Here is a 10,792-nt window from a genome sequence, read left to right on the forward strand (position 1 = left end):
ACGCTGGATTTAAAGGAGTCCGGTTGCGGTTTGAGGTGTTTACCCCGTTCTCGCCGGTCAGTGCGAAGGTCCTGCAAGCTTGACACGCCCAACGTGAGCTGTCAGTGATTGAGTACCAGTCCTATTGCTGCTGCTGCTGCTGCCGCCGCTGCTTGCAACCGCTGCTGCTACCTGCACCACCACTGCTGCTTCTGCCTGCTGCCGCTGCCGTCGCCCCCGCTGCCTGCTGCCGCTGCTGTCGCCCCCGCTGCCTGCTGCCGCTGCCGCCGGCCCCGCCGCCGCCGCTGCCGCTACTGCTGCTGCGGCTGCTGCTGCTGCTGCTGCTGCTGCTGCCGGCTCTGTCTGATCATTAGCTGCCCCTGTCGTCTCGGCCTCACCCGTGCCCTGTTTATCTGCTGTGCGTGCAACCCCCATATCAGCCCACAACTCAGCGCACCCTGTCCACGATCTCCTGGAAGTGAACACTCACGCACGCCCGCTCCAACGCCTGATGGTTGATGGAGTTGTTGATCAGCTCTGACATTTCGTAAAAACGCAGCTGTCGGGGAACAACAAACGCGAGGGCGCAAGGGGTGGCTGGGGCGTCGACCGGCACCCGGTCTCGGCAGGTGTCTGGAGAAATGCTTGTGCTTGGCTGCAGCTACTGGGAGGCTTCAGCTGAGAGACATGCGCAAGCGATGGCCTAGAATCTGGCATGCTCAGACTGCATATGTAGAAGTATTTCTCAACCACCTTGGGAGTCGTAGTCGGCCGGCACCGTCTCACCGGGGGCGTGAAGTGGCAAGTGCGGCAAGCAGCAGAGTGCTTAAACCGAGTGGGTATCCCTGCCCGTACCCGCTATGTAGCGTATTGAGGGGTACCGGTGGAACGGGTATGGGCGGGGATACCACACTTGCTTTGAGCACACTGCTGCTTGCCACATCTGCCGTGTGCGGTGTCTACGGTGGTGACCACTCTGGGCGCCCCTCGGTAACCAAACCCTTGTCAATGCATGCACGCTATGACAGAATTACGTCTGTATAGATTGCAGTCACCGCAAGCAGCATACATACACGTGTGCGCACCTGCTTTTGGCGCCGCCTCAAAACGAACAGCGCCGTGGTGATGATGGACTTGCCGCTGCCGTTGGGCCCCACTACCACGGAGAAGTTCTGAGCGCACAATGGCACCATGCCACGCAAGGGCATGTCACAGAGGGTACCGTAGCGTCAAGCTCGCGTTGCGTCGTTCAAAGTTGAGGCGTGCTGGACCTTCCGGGAAACTTCGGTATATTGTACTGATAAAAAAATTTATCTGCTTCGCATCGCACGCACGCAATGCTTGCAGAGTGCCACCAGGGTGACAACCTGCGACCCTGATCTGGTTCTTAGGTTCATGCCTAGCAGACAATGGATAGGCCGTCACGGGCACGTGCTAGACACGCTACAGCTCTAGTTGCTTTTGTAACTCTCTTGACTCCCATATTGGCTAGCGACAAGGGGTCTACACCGCCGCGCCCGACAGCGGCGCCCCTCCCTCTGCCCGCATCAGGTGCGTGCTGCCTGCTTAAGCGCCCCGCTTCCGCTGTGATGCAGACTGCTCACCCCGCAGCGCCGCATGAACACCTCAATGAATTGCGCAGGCTGCATGCGCCTGACGGCGCTGGGCACCGGGGTGCCGCGGGTGACGCGCTCCCAGTACTCCACTTCATACCTCCTGCAGCTTGGGAGCGGCCAGATGTTCTTATTTGACATCGGCGATGTGAGCCTGTGAGCCGAGCAAGCGCTTGCGCCGGGCATGCTGTCCCTCACACCCTCAAGTTGACGAGCGCGGCAGCAGCAACAGCGCTCGTGATGGAGCTGGAAAGCCGCGCCAACCCGGGCTCTGCTCCAACCATGCGCAGGGTGCGTTCATCAACGCCGTGCAGACAGCGCCAGGCTCTTTTGGCAACGCAAAGGTGATAACAAGCTTCAATGATTGCACCAGTTGCTTGTGTCGCATGTGATTTTTGTACCCATCACGTGCAGCACCACCTGCCCTCCCTGCTCGCACGCCTTCACGAAAACCGCCATGCAGCTGTTCCTGACGCACCTTCACGGCGACCACATTGCCGACGCGGTCAACCTGCTGAGCCTCGGCCCGATGCTGGGCGGGCGCGCCCAGGGGCCGCTGCACGTGTACGGGCCGTCTGGGCCGACGCCCGAAACGGGCACGGCGGCATTTGTGGAAGGGCTCAACCGGCTGCTTGCGTGAGAGCCTGGGGGCGACTGGGCGGATGCGCATCGCGCGCACTTATGCAACCTGTCGGGGCAAATCCGCATTGAAGGGGCCTGCCTAGGCACGCAGCTGCGGCCAGAAGGGTGCGCACGGCGCTGAAGAGAAGCTGGGAAAGTGGCAGATGCCGTTGCTGCCGCTGTTGTTTTTGTTTAAGCCATCCGTGCTGCAGCCACCGCAGCACCCCCGTTGTTTGAATCTTGGCCTTCCAACCATGGCTCATCAAACCAGCAACAATTGCTTTTGCTCGCAGGTGGGACCGGCTGTCTAGGGAACGCGTGAAGCAGCCGCTGCCGGCATCGCAGGCCTTGTCGTGCGCAGGCCCAGCAGCGGAGCAGCGCCGCAGCTGCGCCAGTGGGCAGGTGAGACGGACACGCCGAGCCGTCCTGTGATGTCGGCTAGTGTCTGAATCGCTTTTCGAAATTCAAGATTGCACTGGCTTGCTGAGTCGCTTTCGGGGGCTGCGTGCGCCCTTCGCAAGGTAAAGCCGCCCGAAGGCGGCGACAGGCGAGCGCCGCCTGGCCGTTCGCCATGCGGCAGGCGCAGGCGCCAGAGTCGACTAACGTGGCCGAGGCTCACGAGTTTGACTACAGCCGTCAGCGGCAGCTGGTGTATGACGAGGATGACGTCAGGGTTTACTCAACCCCTGTCGACGTGAGTCGCTCTGAGGGTTGCGGGGCTCGCCGGCGCCCCGGCGCCAAGGCCGCACTGGTGGCTTTGTTTCTGGTCACGAGGGGCCGGGGCGTCATCCATGCCGCCTGGCTTTCCCGCCATCGTTGCCAAACGCTTGCGCTGCCCTCCCCATTTCCACGCCCAGCACTACTTCACAGAGGGCCCGGTCGCCTACCGGCTGGAGTGGGGCGGCATGGCCGTCGTCATCGGCGGCGACACGGCGCCTGTGATGACGCTGGCTGAGCTGTCAGAGGCGGCGGACGTGCTGGTCCTAGACGCCATGGCCACGGCGCTGGATAATGAGAAGGGGGTGGCCGGGGCTGAAGACGGCGCGCCGTTGGAGGGAAGCGACGGCGGCGGGGGCGGGAGAGGAGCGGCGGCCGGCGCGGCGCGCGGCACGACGGTGCGCGAGCGGCGCAACATTGTCACGAGCCACACGACGCCGGCGGAGGCGGGGCGGATGTTTGCGGCCGCGGCGCCTCGGCTGGGTGAGAGGGAAGGGGGGAGAGGAGGCAGCGGGCAGGGGCCAGGAGCCAGGGACGGGGCCAGGCATCCCACATGGCTGCAGCACAGCGACCACACAGCTGCAACTGCCAGTATCCTGGAGCAGCGGCGCGCTTGACACTTCGAGCTGCGGCGCCCGGCCGCCCACCGCAGTAGCTGCGCCACGCATGCATGTGCCCGTCTGCCGGCCGCGCCGCTGCCTCCTCTGCGCCAACCAACATGCTCATCGCCCCGCCCCACCCTTTACCCCACAACCACCGACGCCCCAACGCAGCGATCGCGACACACAACGCCATCAACGGCTTCAGCCTGCCTCACATAGTCTCAGAGGTCCGCAAGTCCTACGTCGGGCCGCTGTCGGTTGCGCAGGACCTGGATTATTGGGATGTCTGCCCAGATCGCATCGAGGCCGGGCGCCTGCTGGCGGCGGCCGAGTCGTGGGGGCTGATTTTCGGGGACGGCGCGGCGCTGGCCGGCGGCGGGCGCGGTGGGGCCGGAGGGGCTGCGGCGGACGGGCGCGGCGGCGCGGCCAGATAGCTGGCTGACTGGCGGCAGGCGGGATGATCACCTGCATCTGTTACTTCAGCACTCGCTCTTTTCAGCATAGTAATTCCATCTTGCTGGCTGAGCAGCAGGTGATCGAATGGCAAAACAGTACGCCACAAGCAAGACAGGCAGAGCTTGCGCCCAGCATACGTACAGCGCCGTCACCCGTCTGATGACCCCGCCCCCGCGCAGCGCGCCGCCGCGCTCGCACACACGCGCCTCTCACGCCGGCGCCCCGCCGCCGCGCACGCGAGCACGCGCACACCCCCTCACGCCGCCGCCCCGCCGCCGCCGGCCGCGCCCCCCAGCGTGCCGCGGGTGTCACTGTACAGCGCAGTGGCGGGAAACTCCCAGAACAGCTTCACAAACCTGAGGCGCGCCTTATCGCCGTCAAGGCCCTTGACCGCGGCCCACGCATCCCACCGCGCCCTGCCCTCGAAGTCGAGGCCGCCGCGCTCCGCCCACATGGGGCGCTCCGCGGCGTTGTCGCCTTGGGTGGCCTGCTGGTGCAGGGCGTACAGCCTGGGGAGGAGGGCCGGGTGTACGAGCGGGGCGATGGGCGCAGGGGCGGCTTGTGTTGAGCATCGGTGCTGATTTGCAAGCAACGCGTCTAGCTGGCGTGCAATGCACATGTCATGCAGTAGGTGTGCGGCTTCCAGAGATGCGGCAGTGGCACAAGGCAGATCAAGATTTTGGAAAGAGTGAGGTAGCAAGCGACGTCTGGGTGCGCCTCCGCCTTGATCTAACGCGGCTGTTGCTGCACCTGTAAAAGTCATCTGGGCGCGGGCACAGAGGGTAAGGCAGCCAGCACAGGAACGTCAATACTCCACCAGGAGGGGAGGGGTCATGATGATCATTAGGCAAGAGAGCGCATTGGTTTTATGTGCCGGCATACCAGTGGCTGTCCCCACCTCAACTTGAAGGGACCAGCCAGGGTCCCCCAGACTGCCTGTTGCCGCCCTGGCCCCCGCATTGGGCTTGAACGTGGCGCACCTGGCTTGACCGTGGCGCCACCAGGCTTCTGAATCATGCGCCACTTGAGGGTCTCGTAAGCCTCAGCCAGGGCCGGGAACTCTGAGGGGTCGTACGACGCCTTGGCGTGCGGCGAGCGCCCCGCGGCGGCGGCCGCGGCGCTCGACGCGGCCGACGCCTCCCGGGCCTTGCGCAGGCGCGTGCGCGCGGCTGGGCTCGCAGCGGAACGCGTGACGGGTGCATTGCGTGTGTGCTTCAGGCCCACACCGTCTGCTTCTAATTGCACACAACGTTGCTGTTTACCCGGTCTGTGGCACGCCGTGCAGGCCCCCCATGCACGCACGCTCAACCGCCGGTTGACGTCCCCGAGGCTTGCATGCCGCAGCGCCTGCCGCGGCGCCCCAGCAGCATGGGGTCCCAGCGCTTACCCCTCAGCTTTTGCCGGTCCTCTCCCGGGACTTCATCCAGGCCGGCAGCCTCTGCCTGCCTGATTGCATCTTGGAGCGCGTCCTCGTCGTTGCCGGCGGCGTGCAGAACGGCAACAACCTCGTTGAACGCCATGCCTTTCCAAAATAGGTGATCATATGGTTCTCCCTTTGGCCGTCCCGCGTTTCCACGTATTTGGAGCTGCACCGCATGTCGTTCGATTTTTTCCGAGGTGCTCAGGTGCACGACCTGAGAGCAGACGGGTTTATAACTGGTATTCAGTAGCACATGCACAGCTTTGGCAAACAAATTCAGCAAATACGAACTCCGCGCATACAGTTCCCGGATGCAGCCCCCAAGCTAGTTCATGCATGATGCAAATCCACAATGGTCTGCAGGACCCTCCACCACCGGAGTTGAGGTATCGACACAATACGGTGCATACATCCAGCACGCTCGTCTATGATGAAATTTGTTTGTCATGCGGAGCGCATACTTATCCCAGTATGTGGATCTTTGTAGGCGGCCATCACATGAGATGCCGTGGTCCTACAGGAGGCTGCGAACCCGGCCGGGCTGGGTCATGAGCACAAACAATATAGCAGCTCACCAATCTGTGTTGCTGGGGTCCAGTCCATCTCTGGGTAGCCCCTGGTTACACAGCTCTTACGCGAAAACACCATGTGCGCCCATCAAGTTCGCGCCTAGAATGTCTGCAACCAAAGGCCAGGCCTGCAGTGCCCTCTCACACACAGTCAGCCGCCTGATGAGCCAGTTTGGGTGCCACCAACCAGTCCAAGCTCCAGGTCGGCCGCCGTCCACCTGTGAAGCTGTAAGCAACAGCCCCTTAAACCCAAAATTCTTGGAGCGCTGGCGGCACCTGCGGCTGGTCGATTCGGTAGGGCGGACTGGGCGCGCACAACAGGTGCGCCGCCGCGTGTGGCAGAGCTTCTCTTTGCTGCTTATTGGCTAGCCTGCTGCAGCACTCTACGCGCGGGAAAACAGGATATGACCCCAATATACAACGACAAAATCGTGTCACCCGAGCCATCTCATCTTCGCACCGACTTCCGAGTGTCACAACTCTGAACGACATGTGTGGCCGGCAACTTCGCCACGCAACGAGTCAGCCATAACTTTAGAAGTTTGTTTCAGGATACGGTATACAGGCACCACTCTGCCGCCCCACTAGTCAGTCCTCGCCTTGCCGTCGGCACTCCGTTCAACGTGTGCAAGTTGCACACCATCGCAAAGGAGTTGTGGTTATTCTCAGTGAAACGCCCACTAGCCCACGCTGGTGGCTCCAAGCCCGCCACCCTGCCAACCCCGCCAGCCGAACTCGGTGTTCGTGACAGTGAAGAGACGCCACTGAGCCTCATTATGGCGCGCCTGCTCCTTGTTCTGGTGCTGGCTGCCGCATTGGCTGCAGGTATATTTTCAGCAGTAGCGACTTGCTCTGCTCCATGCGGTCACATGCACCATGGCGGCCAGCTGGCCGCATCAAGTGACCGTACGCTGCGCGCGTCACTCACCAGCCAGTTTGACGCACACCCCGCCAGCTGCGGGCGCGTCTCGGCGCACGGCCCACCGCAATTGCACCTCCCTCTCCACTCCGACAACCACCACATGCTAACCGATGAATCCCAGGTGCGTCTGCGCTGAAGAAACCCCCAGTCTACAAGATCCCAACCGGCGCCGCGCTGACCAGCCTGCCGGGGGCCAAGCTGCTGATGCCCTCGAAGCAGCTGGTGACCAAGCTGTCCCTTTCCCTGTCACCGGTGACGTTCCAGGTGACAAGCCAGGCGGGCCCCAGGAGGCACCCATCTGGTTGGAAGCAGGCCAATTTTCCAACCACCACCAGACGAGCCGTGCCAGCATTACAGGGCAGGGGCCAGTGGCGGCGCCCTCCACCTCCCCGACACCTCCCCTGTCAAGGGGCCAGGGGACGCCTCCCCAACCCACCATACCAGCCGCCCTCAAAAACCCTCAAATCCTGTCTTGGGACCGCCGACGCCGCGCGCAGCTCACGCTCAAGAACAAGACCCTGGTGCTGCAGTTCACGTCGCCCGCGTTCATCAGCGACTCTGGCAAGAAGGCGCTCGCTTTTGGCCCCACGCTGCGCATCAACAGGGGCGGCACGTACTCCGTTCAGATTGCAAACCAGATGGTGGATCCCAACCCCGAGAAGCCAGGGGATAACGCCAAGCCGTTCTATGGACCAATGGACACAAACTTCCACTCCCACGGCCTGCACTTCCCAACTGGTGGGTGCTGGCAGCACAAAGGGTAGGCAGGGGGAGGAAGCGCGCTTGGAAGCGGCGTCGAGCAAATACGGTCGCACCGCAGGGGTCCAACGCGCGCGTGGCACCGTCAACGGCACTGGCGGTGCGCAGGTTTGTAAACCCCGCATTGGCCAATCAACCCCTGCCGCGCACGCATGTGACGAGAAACCGGACTCGTCGCGCATTGCCCGCTGACCCAAGGAACGTGCATGAACGCACCGCACCGCAGGCGCTCCCAGCCAGGTCACCGCCTCCACCAAGTACATAGGAGGGGACAACGTCTTCATCAAGCTGCCCGCCAAGGTCGCAGAGGCTGACAAGCCCTCAACAATCACGTTCAATGGCACCCTCCCATCCGACCACTTCCCGGGGCTCAACTGGTACCACCCCCACAAGCATGGCAGCACGACCGTACAGGTGCAGTTTGGGGCCAGAGCTCCCTGCGTGCCCCCATGGGGCACTCTGGGAGTCAATCACTATGACAATCTTGCCCCCCTCTGGTTGCACCCGAGGCCTGCAGCGGCGTCCTGCAACCGTCACCACCTGCCACAACTCTCCCTGCCCCGCCGCCCCTCCAGACCAGCACCGCTCATGGCGCGATCTTGGTGAACGACGACTTTGATGTGTGGATGCCAATAAGCAGCAGCGGCTGCGACGTCATCAGGCAGGTCCTGGCTGCTGCTGATGACGTCATCCTAGACACCACCCTGCTCTTCTTCCAGTACGCTGCACGTGAGTGCCTTCTGCACAGCTCTGTCTGGGTGTTGTTCAAGTTTTTGCAAGGGCTTGCATCATTTTGTTGGTTTCAATGCTTGGAGACAGTAGCTGTTCAGCTGCCGGACGTTTCAAAGTTGCAAAAGATTTGCTAGCCACCCATGCAAGCTTGTGCGATGGTGGATATCAGAGGGTGATCAGTGGTGACAACAAGAATGAAACAGTGCAAGCTGTTGCATACTGTACCTACAAGTTGCCTGAAGTGCCACACTCAATCGCGGTCAACATTGCCAGGCTTCACTTGCATTCTTGGAGACGACGTCACAACTGCAGGACGGGGTTGCATTTTCTGAGCGCATGGATTGCAGCTGTAAGCATGCTGCAAACAGTGCACTGACTGCAGCACCACGCACACCTTACCGCTGCTCTTTCAGGGACGGCGGGCGGGCCCTGCTGCTGTTCCCAGCCAGCTGACCCTTGCGCTGCCCGCTTGCAACCTAAACACGCAGTGCCAGGGACGCCTAATGCGCTGGCTACCAACGTTGACAATGCAAACATCCAGGTGGCATCCAACATCTCAAACGTGAGTGTTGCATGTCAACATGTGTGAAGCCCCGGCGGCTTGGAACGCACGGGCACACGCGTGGCTGCAAAAGCTTCGCAGCCGCGTCGCCGAAACAGAAGTGATGACATTTGATGCGCGAGTTCCAGATACAATCAACCGTTAACCGCTGTGGCCCCAGCTGCATTCCAATTCGGAACCTGCACGGCTCCCGCAAGTCCGCCTCCACCCTCACGAACCCAATTTGTGCCCAGAACCCATACTGCTGTTCGAAGCCGGACACCAACGGCCACGCCTTCCAGGGCACGGCCACAGGCAACCTGGCGATGAACATGACTGGGCAGGACATATACCTCATTAATGGGGGGTACCAGCCGCAGATCTCTATGCAGTCCGACACGTGGCAGAGGTGGCGCTTCCTGTACAGCGGCGCCAAGGTGAGGGTCGCCGCGGGTTGTCAGAAGGCGCAAACCAAGCACTGCGCGAGGCCCTGCTCCTGGCAGGGGGGACGAGTCCTCCCTTGCGCTTGCAACTCTGCTCCGGAGCCACTGGGTCGAACAAAGCCTTGCCCCCTGAACCGCTCCCCAATCGGCGTTTGCACATGTAAATAGGGCTTTATCGCAATCACCATAGCCACCGCTGACAACCAAGTCGCCACGCCAGACTGCGAAATGATGCTCATCGGCAAGGACGGTGCGCGATGGGTACACGCTATGTGCGTGGTGCTGCGACTTTCATTGCAATCTCCAGGCGGCGCCTGGCCCGCTGCTTTGGAAAACAAGAAGCATGCTCTCAGCCAGCCGCTCGTCAATGAGGCCGCAAGCCAGGTCGTCTCTATTTCGGCAGGCCTTGGCCTGCCAAACCTCTGACCCTGCACTGCCAATTGTATGCACCTCCACTTGACACACACTGCAGCCCTGTACCTGCCGCGCTTGCCGAGGAAGATCCCCGGCATCGTCCTGCCAGCTGGCGGACGCGTGGAGGTCCTGGCGCGCTGCTCGGGCGGCCGCGGCACGGGCTATGTGCTCACAGCGGGGCCTGCGGCCGTCAAGGTATTCAGCGACGACGGCTTCAATGGCAACCCGTACTTGCAGCAGCAGGCTGTACTGGCCACCATCACGATGAAGGTGGGCGCTTTTCCGTGTTCAGGTTGGGTTGCTTTGTGTGCCCTATCCAACGTCGATCTTTTCAGCCTTCTGAGTCTAAATTCTGGCTGGGTGATGATGTCTTGATGTAGGGAATTGGAGAGTGCAGGGCGAGCATTTGGTGCTCCCCATTCCAAGCCCTGCCTCCAACGCGCGGCGGGGCGCGTGCATCAGACTTGCAACACAATAGAGTCAGATGTATGCTGCAAGTCAACATCAATGTTGTGATTGGCCACCCTGCGTACAAGCTGCAGGGCACCCGCAGGGCAGTTGCGATCCTGACGAGGCGTCATGCACGCAAGGACATGAATTATGTGCGTGTGTCGCAAATTGGCCATCCGACGCGCGCCTATTTGGCGCTTTCTTACCCCTGTGCATCTCCCCGCCTGCGGCAGGGTGCGTCCGGCAAGGCGGTGCTAAAGCAGCCGCTGATTGAGGAGGCCTGCGTCCCCAAGCGCCCCTCGTACGCATCAGACCTGCGCGACGCGGCGCTGGCCGCGGCTAGTTACCCGCTGGGTGACGTCGTCACCAGTGACGTACAATTCACGTTCAATCGCGGTTACGCCTGCGAGGTCAACGGTGATGTGTACAGCTACCCAGACCTGAACCCGCTGCTGATGCCGCTGGGCAAGGTGGTGCAGTGGAGCTTCAACGATGTGAGACGGTTGGGCGATGCACAGTGTTCGTGATGAGGAACATTTTGAATGTTGCGGCGG

The 10,792-nt window shown here is 61.9% G+C and overlaps 3 protein-coding genes across 3 annotated transcripts in view; 2 read left to right on the forward strand and 1 right to left on the reverse strand.

Moving 5' to 3' along the window:
* Positions 1-2,784: 2,784 nt before the first annotated feature.
* Positions 2,785-3,966, forward strand: MNEG_1404 (hypothetical protein; the record flags this gene model as incomplete). The annotated part of the gene is made up of 3 exons (XM_014050110.1): positions 2,785-2,907; positions 3,071-3,413; positions 3,704-3,966. The coding sequence occupies 3 exons, from the start codon at positions 2,785-2,787 to the stop codon at positions 3,964-3,966; spliced, it is 729 nt and encodes a 242-aa protein (XP_013905564.1).
* A 278-nt stretch (positions 3,967-4,244) lies between these two features.
* Positions 4,245-5,508, reverse strand: MNEG_1405 (hypothetical protein; the record flags this gene model as incomplete). The annotated part of the gene is made up of 4 exons (XM_014050111.1): positions 4,245-4,497; positions 4,739-4,751; positions 4,969-5,157; positions 5,376-5,508. 4 exons carry the CDS (start codon positions 5,506-5,508, stop codon positions 4,245-4,247), a joined length of 588 nt encoding a protein of 195 aa, XP_013905565.1.
* A 1,245-nt stretch (positions 5,509-6,753) lies between these two features.
* The window catches only part of MNEG_1406 (hypothetical protein), a gene marked incomplete at both ends in the record, with an annotated part of 5,593 nt that continues 1,554 nt past the window's right edge, over positions 6,754-10,792 (forward strand). The window contains 10 exons of the mRNA XM_014050112.1: positions 6,754-6,802; positions 7,021-7,163; positions 7,397-7,637; positions 7,885-8,072; positions 8,234-8,387; positions 8,879-8,952; positions 9,234-9,368; positions 9,543-9,624; positions 9,847-10,058; positions 10,472-10,732. Of these exons, the coding sequence (XP_013905566.1) occupies positions 6,754-6,802; positions 7,021-7,163; positions 7,397-7,637; positions 7,885-8,072; positions 8,234-8,387; positions 8,879-8,952; positions 9,234-9,368; positions 9,543-9,624; positions 9,847-10,058; positions 10,472-10,732 (1,539 nt within the window). The remainder of the gene's footprint in view (positions 6,803-7,020; positions 7,164-7,396; positions 7,638-7,884; positions 8,073-8,233; positions 8,388-8,878; positions 8,953-9,233; positions 9,369-9,542; positions 9,625-9,846; positions 10,059-10,471; positions 10,733-10,792) is intronic.

The sequence above is a fragment of the Monoraphidium neglectum genome (genome assembly GCF_000611645.1).
Source record: "Monoraphidium neglectum strain SAG 48.87 unplaced genomic scaffold scaffold00139, whole genome shotgun sequence".
NCBI lineage: Eukaryota > Viridiplantae > Chlorophyta > Chlorophyceae > Sphaeropleales > Selenastraceae > Monoraphidium > Monoraphidium neglectum.